At 53.9% G+C, this 15,185-nt stretch overlaps 1 protein-coding gene across 1 annotated transcript; it reads right to left on the minus strand.

Annotated features, from left to right (window-relative positions):
* Positions 1-2,394: 2,394 nt before the first annotated feature.
* Positions 2,395-8,309, minus strand: SP6 (Sp6 transcription factor). The gene is made up of 2 exons (XM_077163047.1): positions 8,205-8,309; positions 2,395-6,049 (listed from the first exon to the last, which is right to left on the minus strand). Exon 2 carries the CDS (start codon positions 5,991-5,993, stop codon positions 4,863-4,865), a length of 1,131 nt encoding a protein of 376 aa, XP_077019162.1. The 5' UTR covers positions 5,994-6,049; positions 8,205-8,309; the 3' UTR covers positions 2,395-4,862.
* Positions 8,310-15,185: the final 6,876 nt, after the last annotated feature.

Here is a 15,185-nt window from a genome sequence, read left to right on the forward strand (position 1 = left end):
GGTGATGGACTTCACTTCCAGGAAGGAGAGTGTAACTTGCAGAGAATGTCCTAGAAGCAGAGCTGGAGGCAAGGTAGAGAATTATCTGGAACGTTGCAGACCAGCATCTCACCTCTGCTTTTGTTTTGGATTTGCTGAATCTCTTTAACTGCAATGGCCTCAGTTTTCCCAGTGGTAAAATGAAGGCATTGGACTAGATCTCTGGTTCTTGACCACAGGTGGGATAAGGAGGAATTTTTTCCCCATCCATACTTAATGCCCATTGAACAACAAGATACTGTACTGCTCTGTTACTCAAAGTGTGGTCTGCGGACCACCAGCATCATCCAGAGGCTTAAAAAGGCAGGCTCACAGGCCCCATCCCAGACCTACTGAGATTGGAATCTGTATATTCCAGGTGTAAAGCTTACTGAGTACTGTTCTAATACACCTCCCAAAGGCATAACTAAGTAGGGTGTTGTGAAATGAATAGGAATATCTCGAAAAACCCCACAGGGGATTCTAATATGCCCCCTCCCAAGACAACTGGACCGTCTGGTTTCTAAAATTCTTCTCCAACCTACATTGCTAGGATACCGAGCAACCAACCTCACTAGGATTAATGCAAAGGGGAAGACTGCTTCTGATGTGATGTTGGGGAGATTGCCATTGACATTATTCCAGGAGCAAACAGCAAGGCTGTGTGCGGACAGAAGCATGGGCGCCCCAGCTGGCCTGCGGGAGAGCCGGTCCACCTCCCTGCCCTTCCCCAGCTGCCCGCTGGGGGGCAGGAGCGGGCAGGAAGAGAGGCACAGCCTCAGGCTGCAGTTCTCAAACTGCGTTCTCCGCTGCCACTTTCCCATTCCTCATTTCACTCACCCACCCTAGAGGGATTCTACTCCTACTTGCCCGGAGAGATGATGGCTGAGAGGTCACCCTCAGGGTCAGGCCAGATGTTCTGATTTCCCTAACCCTGTCCTGGCCCCTGCAGGACCGTCCTGCCAGGCGCCAGAGCTGAAGGGTCAGAGGTGGCCTTGGGCTCCGTCGGGGTGGGGGTGGGGGGCCAGGCCAGCCAGGCAGCATTGCTGCCCGAGCCAGCGAGCGTCGGAGCCCCACCAAAGGCCCCCGCTAAGAATGCAGGTCAGCGGGAGGAGCTGCGAGGGGAGGAGGGGAGGCCCCAGCCTTGCCCAGACAGGCCCAGCCGGCCCCACAGCTGCCCTCTTGCCCCTAGGGTGGTGATGGGGGGGGAGGGGAGTCACCGGTTCCTGGGGTCTAACACACCCCCGAACCAGGAAGACAAAGGAGGAGCCCACATGGAGTTGGGAGGACACCGGGTCACATGAAAGCCTGCCTGTCCCTCCTCCTCCTCCTCCCCCCAAACTTCTAAATCCAGGAGCCGATGGGAACAAATAATTGGCTCCCAAGCCAATCTGATTTCCTCTGTGACACCTAAATGATTCTGATGTCCCCTATCCCAAAGTAGCCTCAAACTGGGTGACCCTAGACTCACCCAAACAAATCTGGGTACCAAATTTGGCTCAGAAGATATTCGACTAGAGTGGGGGAAATTGGAGCCCCACTGGGAGAAAATAATAATTTTGGCAAAAAAAAAGAATATTGTACCTGACCCCTGTTGCTCTGGGAACAAACCCTCCATCAGCCTTCCCAGCTTTGGGGCTCTGGAGTCCTGAGTTTTTCACTCATCTGACATTAATTAGGCACAAACTGCTTACTGGGCGGCCTGGGGCAGTACATGTGGATGGGCACTTGTGCATAACTGAGGGGAAGGAGGGTCCAGCGGAATTTGTTTGTGCACACCGGGGTTGTGTAACCGTGGCAGATTTCTGGCTGTGAATTGCAGCAGGAGCCTTTCCCTCCTACTTTCCAGCTGGGTGGGAGCCAATCAGATAGCCTGGCTGCCTTTCATTGCCTTGTCCCTGATAGGGATCACCCTGGGTGAAGAAATCACTGTCAGTCACCTACACCGCCCTCACCACCAGAGGGACCGGCTGACACACACACCCTCCCCGCATGGGGCGGGATGGGAGGAGGGGGGAAAAAGAGGCCAGCTGAGAAGGCAGGGAACCAGGGTTTTGGGCAGAGAAGGGGGGAGTGGGGTTCATAGGTAGAGGAGGAAGGAAAGACCTAGAACCTTCCGCTCTCTACAGGTGAAGAGGCAGCACAGGCAGCACAGAAGGAACTCCTCCCTCCCTTCTGCAGTAACCACCTCTGGGACAGGACTGGACCCTTCAATCGGCTCCATTCTGTCCCAGCCCAGTGGCACTGGGGCTGCCCAAGGACTCATGATAAGAGTGTCCCCTGCCACCCTGCAGTCCAGACCTGGTCCTCGCTGCTGCGGGGCATTGGGACAAAGCAGAAACAGAGCTGGAAGACAAACGAAGCAATGATGTGGTTGACAACTTTATTGTGGCATAAAAAACACAAGCTGTTTCTTCCTCCTCCTCCCCCCAAAATGGGTTCACAGCAGTTAAAGAAAAAAAAAATCCTACATTTCTCCTCTAGGGGGCTGCCTGGAAGGGGGCAGACAGCCAAGCAACCTAGATCTATAAAAGAGGGGAGCAAAAGAAAACCAACCCATAGCCCCCACCTGAACAACCTTAGAGCTTAGGGCTTCTGTGGGGGAACACCCATGTCCCCCCATGCTAACATCCGCTTTGGGAGTCCCCCTTAAAATTGTCATTGAAAAAGGCTGTCCTGGTGGCACAGGAAAGGGGTGGCTGGTTTCAATGTGTGGAGGAGAAAGGCATCCGACACCCACGACAGCCTGCCTTTCTCCCCCTCTCTCCATCTGCCCAGGCAACCTGCAGGCACTGCCGATTCTCCTCCTGCCCCCAACCCTCTCAGCAAGGATGGGGACCTTTGGTTGGGTTAGGAGGAGGGAGAGAAAAGAGGGAGAGAAAAGAAAGAACGTTACTTCTTCTACTACCCAGGCCCATGAGCCCCTCAGGGGGAGGCACACTGCCCCTGTTAAGCAGGGCCCTTTCTATACATGCCTCCACCCATTCCCAGCTCCCACTTCCCGTATAGCTCCCAGTCCTTGCACTGGGCTCCAGCATCCCCAAGGGAGGAAGCAATGCCAAGGGCCTAGACCCCAGGAACCTGAATCGGGTGAACAAGATGGGGTCTCCCTGGCTGGAGACCCCAGGCTCAGTAGAGAACCAAACACATGCACACACACACACACACACACACACACAGAGATATACATGCACACACATACCTGATATTAAATAAAATACCCTTTGCTTATAACTTAAAAATCAATACACGGCTAATCCCAGTGTAGGGAACGGGTGGGAAAGGGAAGAATGGAAGAGGGGAGGGAAGGGAAAGTCTTTAGACCTCTACCTGGAGCCTGGAAAAGCCCAGCACCTCCGACACGGTGGGCTGCCAGCCACTTCCCTTTATCAGCTCCCTTCCCCTCTGCCTGGCTCAACCTCTGCTGGGCTTCTCCCTTCCCTCCCTTTCCTACCCTATAATCATAGTCAAAATGTATTTCTATCATCTAAAGAAGGGAACAAAGACAGCTTCCTGAATCCTCAGAAGGCAGAACCCCTTCTGGTGGGAGAACTTCATATGGAAGGGGAGTTTCCTCTGTGGGAATGGGGAGGAGTCTCCTATCTTCCTCCTGGGACTCCCCAATTCATCCTCAATACATGTTCTATACAGGAGGGGCAAGGGTTGTAGATAAAAGGGAAAAGGAAAGGTTAAGCTAAAAAAAAAAAAAGAGTAGGACTTAGCTGCTCTGTGAGCTGGAGATGGCCCCGCCACTGGACTCGAGCGGAACCGGGAGGTCTCTCTGCTTGGACACTCCAGCCTATCCCCAACCAGCCACGGTAATCCTTCTTCCACCCCCAGGAAGAAGGCCCCTGGGGGGGTCTAGGGTAAGAAACACCATCAATTCTAGACCTGGGGCTTCCCACTGCTTTGGAAGAGTCCTTAGGTTTGTAGAGGGGGGGTTGGGCTACTGAACTTTATTTTTTATAAAAACCAAGCATTAAGAACTCAATCAGTGTTGGACACAGAAGAGATTAGTTCCTTTTGTCTCCCACCAAATCCCCCTCTCTCTCATTTTAAGAGAGAACTTCTCTCTTCCCTGTCCTTCCATCCGCAGCTCTGGCTAGGAAGTTGTAGGGGATCCTGGGAGTGCCACCCTCTTCCCCTCTCCTTCGTGGCTACATCAGATGGGTTCTGGGAAGGTTAATAAGGAGGAGCCTCAAAGGAGCTATTTCTCCAGCAACAACCCTCCCAGCCAGATACAGCTCTGTCCAACAGGACCCCCTAGCCTCCCCCACCCCATCTTAGCTCTCCGTCCGGAAACCCTCGGGGCAGAAGCACTATAAGGGGAATGAAAGGGATCTGGGCCACAGGGCGGCTCCAGAGGCACTTTTATGTCCTGGTTCCCAGGCACTAAGGACTTGTCCAGGCAGCAACCCCTAACGCCCAGGCTGGCCCCACTCTTCTCTGCTCCGGAGCCGGGCACTGTCTCCTCCAGTCTGTCCCCTCTCTGCAACCCAGAGCTCCCCCACCTAGCACTCCCCTCCCCCCGCTGTAGACGTGTCCCCTCCATCCCTGCCTGGGCGTGAGTTAAAAGTGAGGCAGGGGAGAACCACTGACGGGGGTGCGGGAATGCGCAGCTCCTCCCCGCCCAACACTCAAACGCGCCCCATCCAGTCCCAGTGACTAAAAACCCCAGCGTCCCGTCCCGTCTCCCTGTCCCAGCACCACTCACCCCACCCCCTCAATAAATAACCACCTTCCCCTCCTGCTCAAGCTGCACGCCCCCCCCCCCAAGGACGTCAGACCCGGGGCCCCTCTTATGCCTTAGTCAAGACCAGCGGGGGTGGCGGTACCCGAGGAGCTCAGTTGGAGGGTGCGGCGGCGCCCTCGGCCTCCAGCTTGCCTTTGCCCCCGGGGGACTCCACAGCTCCGCCGGCCTTGCAGTCGTCCGCGGCCGCCCCAGCAGCCTCCTCTTTGGCACCCTCGTGGGTTTTCATGTGTTTGGCTAGGTGGTCGCTGCGCATGAAGACCCGGCTGCAGACCGCGCAGGGGAACTTCTTGGTGCCGGTGTGGGTCTGAAGGTGGCGCTGCAGCTCGTCGGAGCGCGTGAAGCGCTTGCCGCAGAAGAGCCAGTTGCACACGAAGGGACGGTCGCCGCTGTGCCAGCGCAAGTGCGCCTTCAGGTGCGACGTCTTGGCGTAGGCCTTCCCGCAGCCGGGGATGTGGCAGTTGTGCAAATGCTTCTTCTTGCTCCCTTCAGGCCCGCACGGAGCCCCCAGTCGCTCGGCCTCCAGGCAGTTGGGGCAGCGACACACGGTCTGGCCTGAGCTGCGGGGCACTGACCGCCGGGAGCCTTTGGACCGGGTCGCCCCATCCAGACTGGAATCCAGCCCTTGGGCCTCTGGGGACGCCGCTTCCAGGGCTTTAGCCCCGTCGGGTGGCCCCAGAAGGTGTTGGCCTCCAGCGGCTGGGAGGAGGTGGTGAGGATGCGGGTGAGGCGGGGGAGCACAAAGCTGGTGGTCGCCTACGTAGCCTCCCAAACCGGCCTGAAGCGCCCCCGGGTGGCCAGGTGAGGTCAGCGCGCCCTGAGTGTGGGGTAGGTCCATCCAGCTGGTGCCTGGATGAAGGTCCCACCATGAGCCATCCTCTGTACCTGGGTGGGTCGGCCGGAACCACGATTCGTAATGGTGCGACATGTCCGGTTGCAGGAGCTTGGAAAAGGGTCCCGGGGCCAAGGGACTGTCGCTTTCCAGGTCCTCGCAGGTTACCCGCGAGGAGGCCCCGGGTAGCTCATAGCCCTGTGAGAAGTCCACCTCCTGGCCCAGCGGGAGGCTCTGCAGCTCTCCAGGCTGCAGCGGGGAGGGGTAGTCCCCGGCCTCCGGGCTCGTGTGGCCCTGGTATGTTTGGAGAGGCTGCAGGTCGAGGCGCGGAGGCGAAGCGTGAGGCGTGTCCGTGTGCTGGCTTCCCAGAGAGCCGCAGACAGCGGTTAGCATTGCCGAGACCCCGGGTGTGGGTGGAGGGCAGAGATGGTCGGGGTGCCTCAGATGTACTAAAAGGAAGAGAAGAAGAGAAGTGAGGAAAGTAACCAGCTCACTTTCGGTCCTAATCCAGATACAGTTTCTGCAAAGTGCTCCTTTCTGCCTCTCAGGTGAAAATGAGGAACCCACCATCGGGTAGGGAGTAAAGATCAGTTAAGAGAATTTGGGAGTGCTAGGAAGGGTTGACAATGTGAGGTTCTCAGCCAAGTAGACGATGATGGAGCTTTGCCTTCTCCTTGGTGATCCCTCCCACAGGACCCAACTCATGCTGGACTTGGGCTGGCCTCAGGCTGGTGGTAGGATATACCTGGAGGGCCATGGGTGAACTGCAATCCACCCCCACCCCTCTCCTCAAGCTGCCCAGGCCATGCAAGGCGCAGTGACATTTCTCTCTGGAGACCTGTTATCAGCTTAGATGTAAGAAGTAGATCCATTTTCGCTTCCCTGGTTTAACTCAGGAAACGGATGTGGGGAGGGGGCGGTCTGTTTCTGAAGTCCACAGTCTGAGGTGACCCACCTTCCCAAAGCCCAAGTCGCCCCTTTGCCATCCCTGAGACCTGTTCAGTGAGGAAGAGAATCAGCCTCTGCACACCACTCCCCCGCATCTCCCTGCCTGGCTGGGTTGCCTCAGCACCACCAAACCCACTCCCATTCCTGGCCCCCGCCCCTTTCCCTCCGGCAGGGACTTCACCTTCCTGGGATGCAGCTGAAGTGCCAGTTTCCCCAGGGAGTTCCCCCTTCTAGAGAAAGCCTTTTCTCCTTTTCCCTTTCCCCATCCTGACCCACTGCAGGGCCAGTCATCTCTCTGGCTGCTGCCGTGCCTTCTCCTACCTAGGGGAGAACCAGACATGAAGTTTAGAGATTGGCGTTCCTAGAGGAAGAGGTCAACCAGACAAAGAACTTAACAGCACTCAGGAAGGTAAATTGCCAACTTCATACCAGAAGTGGGGTCAAAATGGGAGGCGAGGGTACAATAAGAAAAACTAAAATCATAGAACTTAAGAGAAAGTTTTGCCCAGAGAGTATCTAAGGGGGTGCATCCCAGGTATGGATGATTTTTAGAAGCTCTCCAGATGATTCTAATATGTAGCCAAGTGCTGAGAATGACTGCTCCCAACCAACCCTCTTATTTCAAAGAAGAGAAGAAGTGAGGTCTAGTTTGGAGAAGTGTCTTGAAAGAAATTATATTCATCTATTCATTCAGTCCACAGGTATGTACTATGTCCCTCTATGTATCAGGACTCCTGACTCCTGACTCCAGATCTGTGACCCCCTAAACCATTGGGAACCTAAAGACCCCAACCCCCTTTCTCAACCACATAGCTATGACTTAAGATCCACCTCTTCTCATTGCCCCTTCCCTAAGTCCTGCTACCTCTGTGGTTTGTGTGCCTGGGCCTTCTGTGATGGGAGATGGGGGGAGGAACGCAGTAATTTAAGGCAGGAGCTTTTTCTTCCCACAGCAGGGCTTAGCTGACAACCCCCCTCCCATCCTCCCACCTTCTGCCTCTGGGACCAGGGAGGTGGCACCGAGGTTGTCTGGAAGAGGGAGGGAGAGGGGAACTGGGACACCTATTTGCGCTCCTGCTGCCTCACCACAAGAAAGGCATAGGGTGAAGTAGCAGGAATGAAGCCTCAGGCCCGGGCGGGGCAGCAGGCCTGGGAACTGCTCAAGGGGCTGGGAGGTGGGAAGGCTGAGAGCACTCAAGCTCCAGAGTGGGCATCTCTACCCTTCTCCAGACACAGAGCCCAGGAGCTCAGTCTGGCTTGCAATGGCCGGCTACAAGTTCGGGAGAAAAGAGACGGCAGGGCGTGCGCGCCGCGGGCTTCCCTCACCCCAAAGCGCGAAGGCTGGGAGAGAAAACCTCACTCTCCATCCCGCCAGCCGCCTCTCGCCGATCACCCGCGCTCAGGTGGCGGGAGCTTCCGTACTCCCAACTTCCAGTCCTCCGGTTGTCCCAGTCGCTCCAGTTTCCCCAGTTTCCAGTCTCCTCTGTCCCTCCAGTCTCTCCCGTCTGCCCGGTTTTCCCTCCGTGGGGACCCTAAGCCCCTCACGTAGTTTAGGACCACCCCTCTCCCTAAGACTGGAGGAGGCTGTCCCGAGTGCGATCTTCGGAGGGGATCCCCGCTGCCCGCACCCCTCGCCCTCCGGACCCGGGCTCCTACCTGGAGGCCACGCTGGGGATCCGGGCACGGCCGGCTGGCGCGGTCTAGACCCTGTTCAGGGGCCCTGCGCGCCCGCGGGCTCTTCAGTGGCGGGGGGCAGCAGCCGAGGGCGTGCGGAGCCGCGACCAGACTCGGCGGCGGGCGACGGTGGAGGAGGCGGAGAGAGCCGGAGCGAGGGCGGAGGGCGGAGGGCGGAGGGAGGGCTGGAGTCAGGAGCGAGCGAGGCCAGCTCCGCCCGTGACTCACCCGCGCTCACTGCCTTCATCCTCTCCCCAGCGCTCCTTTTTCCCCTCGAACTCGCGGCCCCGCCCACCTCACCTGTGGCCGCCTTTAACCCTTGCGGGCTCGGCCCGAGAAGAGGCCGGCCAGGCCCACAAGGAGGGGGCAGGCGAGGAGCTGGAGGAGGGAATCGCTAACTAGGCTGTGTCCCTCCCCTTTCCTCGCTCCTCCCTTGTCCCCTCGACTCCCCGGCCTGGGGGCCTAGGCGGGTTGTTTCCCAGGTCCTGAGTCCCGCTCTATTAGGTGAAAAACTGCCCTCGAGCTGGCGTGGTCTGGCAAGGGACGCAGGATCAGATCTTGGGGGGAACAGACAAGGGAGCGGGAACCCCGGGTGATGCACCCCTAGGGCGCTGGTTGCCCTAACTGCCTCCGCGGGGCAGAGATGCCCCGGAACTGAGAGGAAAGAAGGGGAAAGGACTGAGCGCCAAGTACGTGTAAGGTCCATCTCCCAGGCCTAGGCCGTGAAAACTTTACTTTGTCTTGGCTGTCCTCCTTCCGCTTTCCACCCTCCTCTTCTTTTCACCCCGTCTCCCCCTTTTGCCTCTCGCTTCCCAGTTCTCCCTCCTTGATCACTTGCCTTCTGGGTGATCGCCGCCCCCTCCGGCTCTCTCCGGCCCCCATAGCTCTTACACTTCACCTCCCCCAGCCTTAGGTGCGAGCCCAGCTCTCCCTAAGTCCACCTTTTCTCTCCATCTGGGAGACGTGCAGCCTGCCACCCTGGCTCCCGCCTGCGGCCCAAAGGGATACTTCTGGAAAAAATTAAGCGACCCCCTGCAACCACTCCTTCAATTCTCACCTGAACATCTGGGCCCGAAGATCTTAATTGGGGAGGGGGGGGAGGGTCTTGGACTCTTTGGGGAATTTGTTGAGTTCTAGGGGATAAAAAACAACAAGATATATATATATGTGTGTGTGTGTGTGCGTTGCCACATTCTGGTAAAATTTCAGGGCGCCCACCTGAGAACTTCTCCCAAGATCCGGTTGGGTCGGAATCCTCCGGCCGCGCCGAGCTCAGGTGGGTCTTCCCCCCGGGCCTGCAGCCTGCCGTCGCAGCTCGCCCCACATTCTCTAGCCCTGCGCTGCGTCCACAGCGCAAAGCTTGGCCTCTCGAGGTGACCCCTTTTTTGCAGAAGAATTCTGATCAGTTTCTGTATTCTTTTCCTTGCGCGGGTCATTTTCCTAAGCACACACTATCGGCTTTTTAATTTCATTTTTGTTTTTTTACAGTCGCTTTCGCACACCCGGGCTAGAATTTAGGCTGATTTAGTGCAGCCTCCACGGCCGCAGATTCCCTCAGCACTGGTTCACCGATACCGCGTTCCCGGTTTCCCATGCACTTGAAGTGTGACCGTGAAACTGCTCAACTGAGTCCACAAGACACGTGAAAATTGTTCGGGGTATGGGGAAGGGAGCACATAAAGTTTTCGTATCCAGAGTCAGTGTCTGATTTATTTGTGCGTCTGCCTTTTTACTAAGCCTCAGTTTCCTCATGAGGACAGCGTGGGTGCAAGTTGCAAAGGTTTCCAGAAAATGATGTACCCGAAACGCGTAGCGCTCGCAGCCCCCTGGAAAGCTCCCAGGAAGCAGAAGATATCGTTGTTGTTAAGTCGATTTCTAATAAGTTTGTTATAATAAAGTATATTCACGAAGATCTTTGGGCTAAAAGTTAACGGACCTAAATTCTAACCTCAGCCCTGTCACTTGCTAAGCAAGCGATCCCCGGGCGCGTCAGGTTGCTCTGAGCCTCAGTTTCCTCCTCTGTGAAATGCCAGCAGAGCAGCCGCCCCGCCGGGTGAGGAGCCGGGAAAGGAGCGGGAGGCGCCTCCGCGACGTCGGGGATTGTTATTCCTGATCAGCCGGATTTCCTTCTTCCCGGCTGGGAAGAAGAGATTCACAAGAACCGTTCTGGAACTCCATAGCCGCGGCTAAATCGACAGCCGTTTCTATCACACTGCTTTATCTCGGTCCACTCAGCCTGCGAATCCTGCCTAGCTGGGTTTGCATACCAGTTCACAGCCGCGTCCGGAACGGGAGTTGTGCGCTCCTGTCCTGAACCAACTCGGTTCCCAGGTTAGGGCTGTGATTGGAGCGCTGGACAGTCACCCGCTCCTTCTCCAGCCGCCGGCCGCCCTTGGGGCTGCACCCGCGCCTACCCCTCTTACCCTGCTGTATGCTTGGACCCGGGTGCGGGGACCCCGCCGCCCTTCCGTTTTAGAGGCTCCAGATGACCTGATCTTCCCCATCCCTTCCAGCTTTCCCTGAAAAGCAACAAGGAAATCCCTGACAACCTCCTCTTCACCCCAGGACCCCTTTAATTCTACCTCACCCTGACCCCCAGCCACCTGGGGTTCCCGGAAGACTCACGGGTATCAAAGACCTTCCATCTGCCTCTGGCCCATCAGTGTGAAATTTAACAGTACAGGAGTTGTCAGAGGGAAAATGCCCAGCCTTTCTCACCTCCTGCCTGGCCTCTGATTCAGGGGATCTTTCCTCCAGATCCCCTCCGCTCACCTTGCTCTGGGTAGAATTCCAGCCCTTAGGGTTTCCAGTTGCTAGATATTTGCCCACTGAACGGTGGCCAAGCTCTGGTATTGGTATGACTAGCCAGCGCCTGCAGTCTTATCTCACCTCAAAACTGAGCAACGCTGCCCACTACATCTCCCCCCAGATCTGCCAGGACTTTTTGGGCCATTCTGCTCCTCTCCCTTACCCCCTAAAGAGGTAAATAGGCAGACCTTCCCACAAATGTTCACCTGCCAGTCCAGCCTCTGGTCTTCTTCTCATCCCTCACTTATAGGAGCAACCCCATTAGTCTCCATGTTCTGCATAATCAACATTTATTGAGCACCTACTATGTTCCATGTGCTTTACACAAACATCTCTAATTCTCACGGGCACACAATAAACTAGGAATTATTTTCCCCATTCTACAGAGGAGAAAAACAAGGATCAAAGAACTTAAATAACCATCCCAAGGTTACAGAGCTGTTAAGAGAGAGGGAAGAACCCAAGTCTAGATCTGTCAGGCTCCAAAGCCTGTGCCTGACTTGCTATTGGCAGAAGTGATGGTCCTGGGAGTCCAGCTCCCCTAGATTCTGAAGTTAAAAGGGACAACTACCTGAAACTGGAGTCTCCAGCAAAGTCATCCACCACCCTGAATCTAATAGGACAAACCAGTCCCATCATGGATTGCTGAGACAAGCCACAGTCTACACCCGTGACCTCTTCCAAACAATTGTCATTCCATGGATATTACACTATAAGAATATCAAAGCTGGTCTGCCAATAAAAGTCATCTAGTTCAAGCTTTCATTTTATAGGTGGGGAAATAAACTCAGAACAGGGAGAGGAGTTGCTCAAGATCACACAAGTTATATGCAGAGCAGAGACCAAAACCATAGTCTCCTATTCGTTGGTTTCCTAGTCTACCACTGTTCTTCTATACTCCCCACCCCCACCTCCAGGCTGCACTTCTAAGACCGCCAGCTGATGACCCTGGATGCCAACATATTTCTCCTTTCCACTCCTGTCCCCACCTCATACTCTCAAGTTCTCAGAAAATTGAACAGGGTCCAGTGCTGGGGCCAAATGGCTTTCTTTCATTCATTCAACAAACACTTTAATAGTAGTCTACCGCGGACCAAGCCTATGCTGGATACTAAGGCTGTTCTAAATCTAAATATGACTAGCATCCACCATCCCTTTTCAGCCTGAAAGATGAATCCAGCTGAGGAGTGTGCATCTGTGTGTTGCTGCATGTATATGTGTGTCTACAAATGTGTGCCCATCCTGCCTGTGTGTACCTGGGGCTTAAATGTACGGTGTCTGTCCCCTGCCTCATTTATCAAGCGTGTTTCCCACAGGCTATGTACAGTGGTTTCTCCCTTAGCGCCTCTGCAGATGTTCTGTTGTGAAACTCCGGGTGTTGAGTGTGTGTGCCCAGAATGGCTTTTGATATTTGCTCATCGTTTCTCTTAGAATGAAGTCTCCAGCCTATTAAACAGTGAATCCCCTGCCCCAATAAATCCCAGAGTGATCTGAACAGTGAATAAAAAAGTATTTGCAAAGTCCCCTTTGGGGAATGTGAGAAAAGGGGAAAATTCAACTTCCCCAAGTTGAATTCTTAATATTCTCACAAGCAGTGCGGACAACCAAAGCAATAGGCTGAGCCCCAATCTTGGGGTTTGTTCATATGAAACTTAACCCCACAAAGGATAGGTCAAGCCTACTTAAAATTAAGCCTAAGAGTCACCCCAAGAGAGCCTCTTTTGTTGCTCAGATGTGGCCTCTCTCTCCAGCCAACACAACAAGCAAACTCACTGCCCTCCCCCTGTCTACATGGGACATGCCTCCCAGGGGTGTGGACCTTCCTGACAACATGGGACAGAAATGCTAGAATGAGCTGAGACTTAGCATCAAGGGATTGAGAAAACCTTCTTGACTAAAAAGGGGAAGAGTGAAATGAGGCAAAATAAAGTGTCAATGGCTTAGAGATTCCAAACAGATTCAAGAGGTTATCCTGGAGGTCACTCTTACACATTAAATAGGTATCACCTTGCTAGTCAAGATGTAATGGAGAGGCTGGAGGGAACTGCCTGAAAATGTAGAGCTGTGTTCCAGTAGCCATGTTTCCTGAAGATGATTGTATAATGATACAGCTTTCACAATGTATCACCTTGCTAGTCAAGATGTAATGGAGAGGCTGGAGGGAACTGCCTGAAAATGTAGAGCTGTGTTCCAGTAGCCATGTTTCCTGAAGATGATTGTATAATGATACAGCTTTCACAATGTAACTGTGTGATTGTGAAAATCTTGTGTCTGATGCTCCTTTTATCTACCTTGTCAACAGATGAGTAGAACATATGGAGGAAAAATAAATAATAGGGGGAACAAAGGTTAAAATAAATTTAGATTGAGATGCTAGTGATCAATGAAAGGGAGGGGTAAGGGGTATGGTGTGCATCAATTTTTTTTGTTTGCTTTTTATTTCTTTTTCTGAATTGATGCAGATGTTCTAAGAAATGATCATGATGATGAATGCGCAACTATGTGATGATATTGTGAATTACTGATTATATATGTAGTACGGAATGATCATAAGTTAAGAATGTTTGCATTTGTTTGTTGTTATATTTTTAAAAAATTAATAAAAAAAAATAAAACAGCGAATCCCCAAGCCACTTCTCCCCCAGATCTCAGCCCAGTCCACCCTAAAGATGTCCAAGGAGTTCTCTTTGATTCTCCTTACAGACTCCACCCTTAACTTTCCCTCCCCAATTAAGAGAGGATGAAGCCTCCAGACCCTTCTCTATGATCCCCACTTTAAAATGGAGACCTGCTCCTCTTGTCTCCTGTCCTGCACAGGGAACAGTCCCCCTTACTAGTCCAAGGAGCCCAGATCTGGCAGCAGCAGTGAGGGGCAAGTGGGGGTGATGGGATGAGCCAGACTTTATAAAGGAGGTATGGTCAGAACCAAAGGGGGAGGCAAGAGATGTGGGCAGGGATGCTGCCAAAACCTCATGGCCTGGGCGGGTCACGGTGGCTCAGCAGGCAGAGTTTTCACCGGCCATGCCACAGACCCGGGTTGCTCGATTCCCAGTGCCTGCCCATGCAAAAATAAATAAATAAATAAAAATAAATAATAAACCTCATGGCCTAAGAAGCTTTTAGGATAATCTAGGAAACGGTGGCCCCCCGCTCTTCTGGGGAAGGTGTTGGGGGTAAGATCTGAATCGTGGGGTCTGCCAGGAAAAGAGGATTTCAGCTGAAAGAGGCAGCTGGATGGGAGAGCAGAATAGGACTTCCTTCCTCCCCTGTGGGTAGGATGCTCAGTGATGTAGGTACAAAGTGATTTTTGGAGGATGGAGGAAATAGAGCATTTCTAGGGAAGAGAGATGGGATGGCTAAAAATCTCCAAATTTCATCCCCCTAACTTTGAGGATCTTTTCATGGACTTAGTGGGAAGGAAAGAAGTACGACTTTTAGACCCGAAACACACACATCTTCAAGGCAGTCCCTCCCTTCAGGGCCCCACATCATTCTTGTTACTCCAGCCGACCCTCCTGCCTCGAACAGAGCCTCATTTTCCCTCTCCCTTTCCTTCTTCCCCTTTATAGGACACTCGCTTCTCAGCATGGATCCCGCCCAGGAGGAGCCAATGAAACCCATCCACCTTTGAAGCGGGGCTCTGTCATTCAGATGGGGCAAAAGGACCTTCTTTCTCAGTTAGAGTGGGATGGGGCAGCCTGCGGTGGACAGGAGGTCACCTAAAACCCGAGGCAGAGTCCAACCAACAACTTTTACAGACCGGAACTCCGGATTATAAAGAGTCTAGGAATATGGCCTGGGAAAGAAGAAAGGGCCTGGAGGTGCGTCCAGGTGGAGCCCCCACATCCCCAACTATTTACATGAGCTTGATTTTAGAGTGGTTGTAAGATTAGGCGTGTTGGCTAACAGGACCATGTCCTGGAGCAAAGAGGGACAAAAGACCAGGATAGAGGCAGGAGATGAAACAGAGTAAGGCCAGTTTCCCAAAGCTCTCTGAAGCCAGGAATTCTGACCCACATAGGAGGTGGCCTTGGGTCTCTTCACTTTCCGCGTGACCTATTCTGGGCCAACTCCCTTAGCACTCAAGACAGAAGCTGCTAGGGACTCCTATACATACACACACACAGAACCCAGAAAACCAGTAACCTGCAGGCA

This window comes from Tamandua tetradactyla, chromosome 6, assembly GCF_023851605.1.
Source record: "Tamandua tetradactyla isolate mTamTet1 chromosome 6, mTamTet1.pri, whole genome shotgun sequence".
Classification (NCBI taxonomy): domain Eukaryota; kingdom Metazoa; phylum Chordata; class Mammalia; order Pilosa; family Myrmecophagidae; genus Tamandua; species Tamandua tetradactyla.

Coding starts and splice junctions, on each gene's coding strand:
- SP6 (XM_077163047.1), bottom strand. CDS start 5,993: ATGCTAACCGCTGTCTGCGGCTCTCTGGGAAGCCAGCACACGGACACG.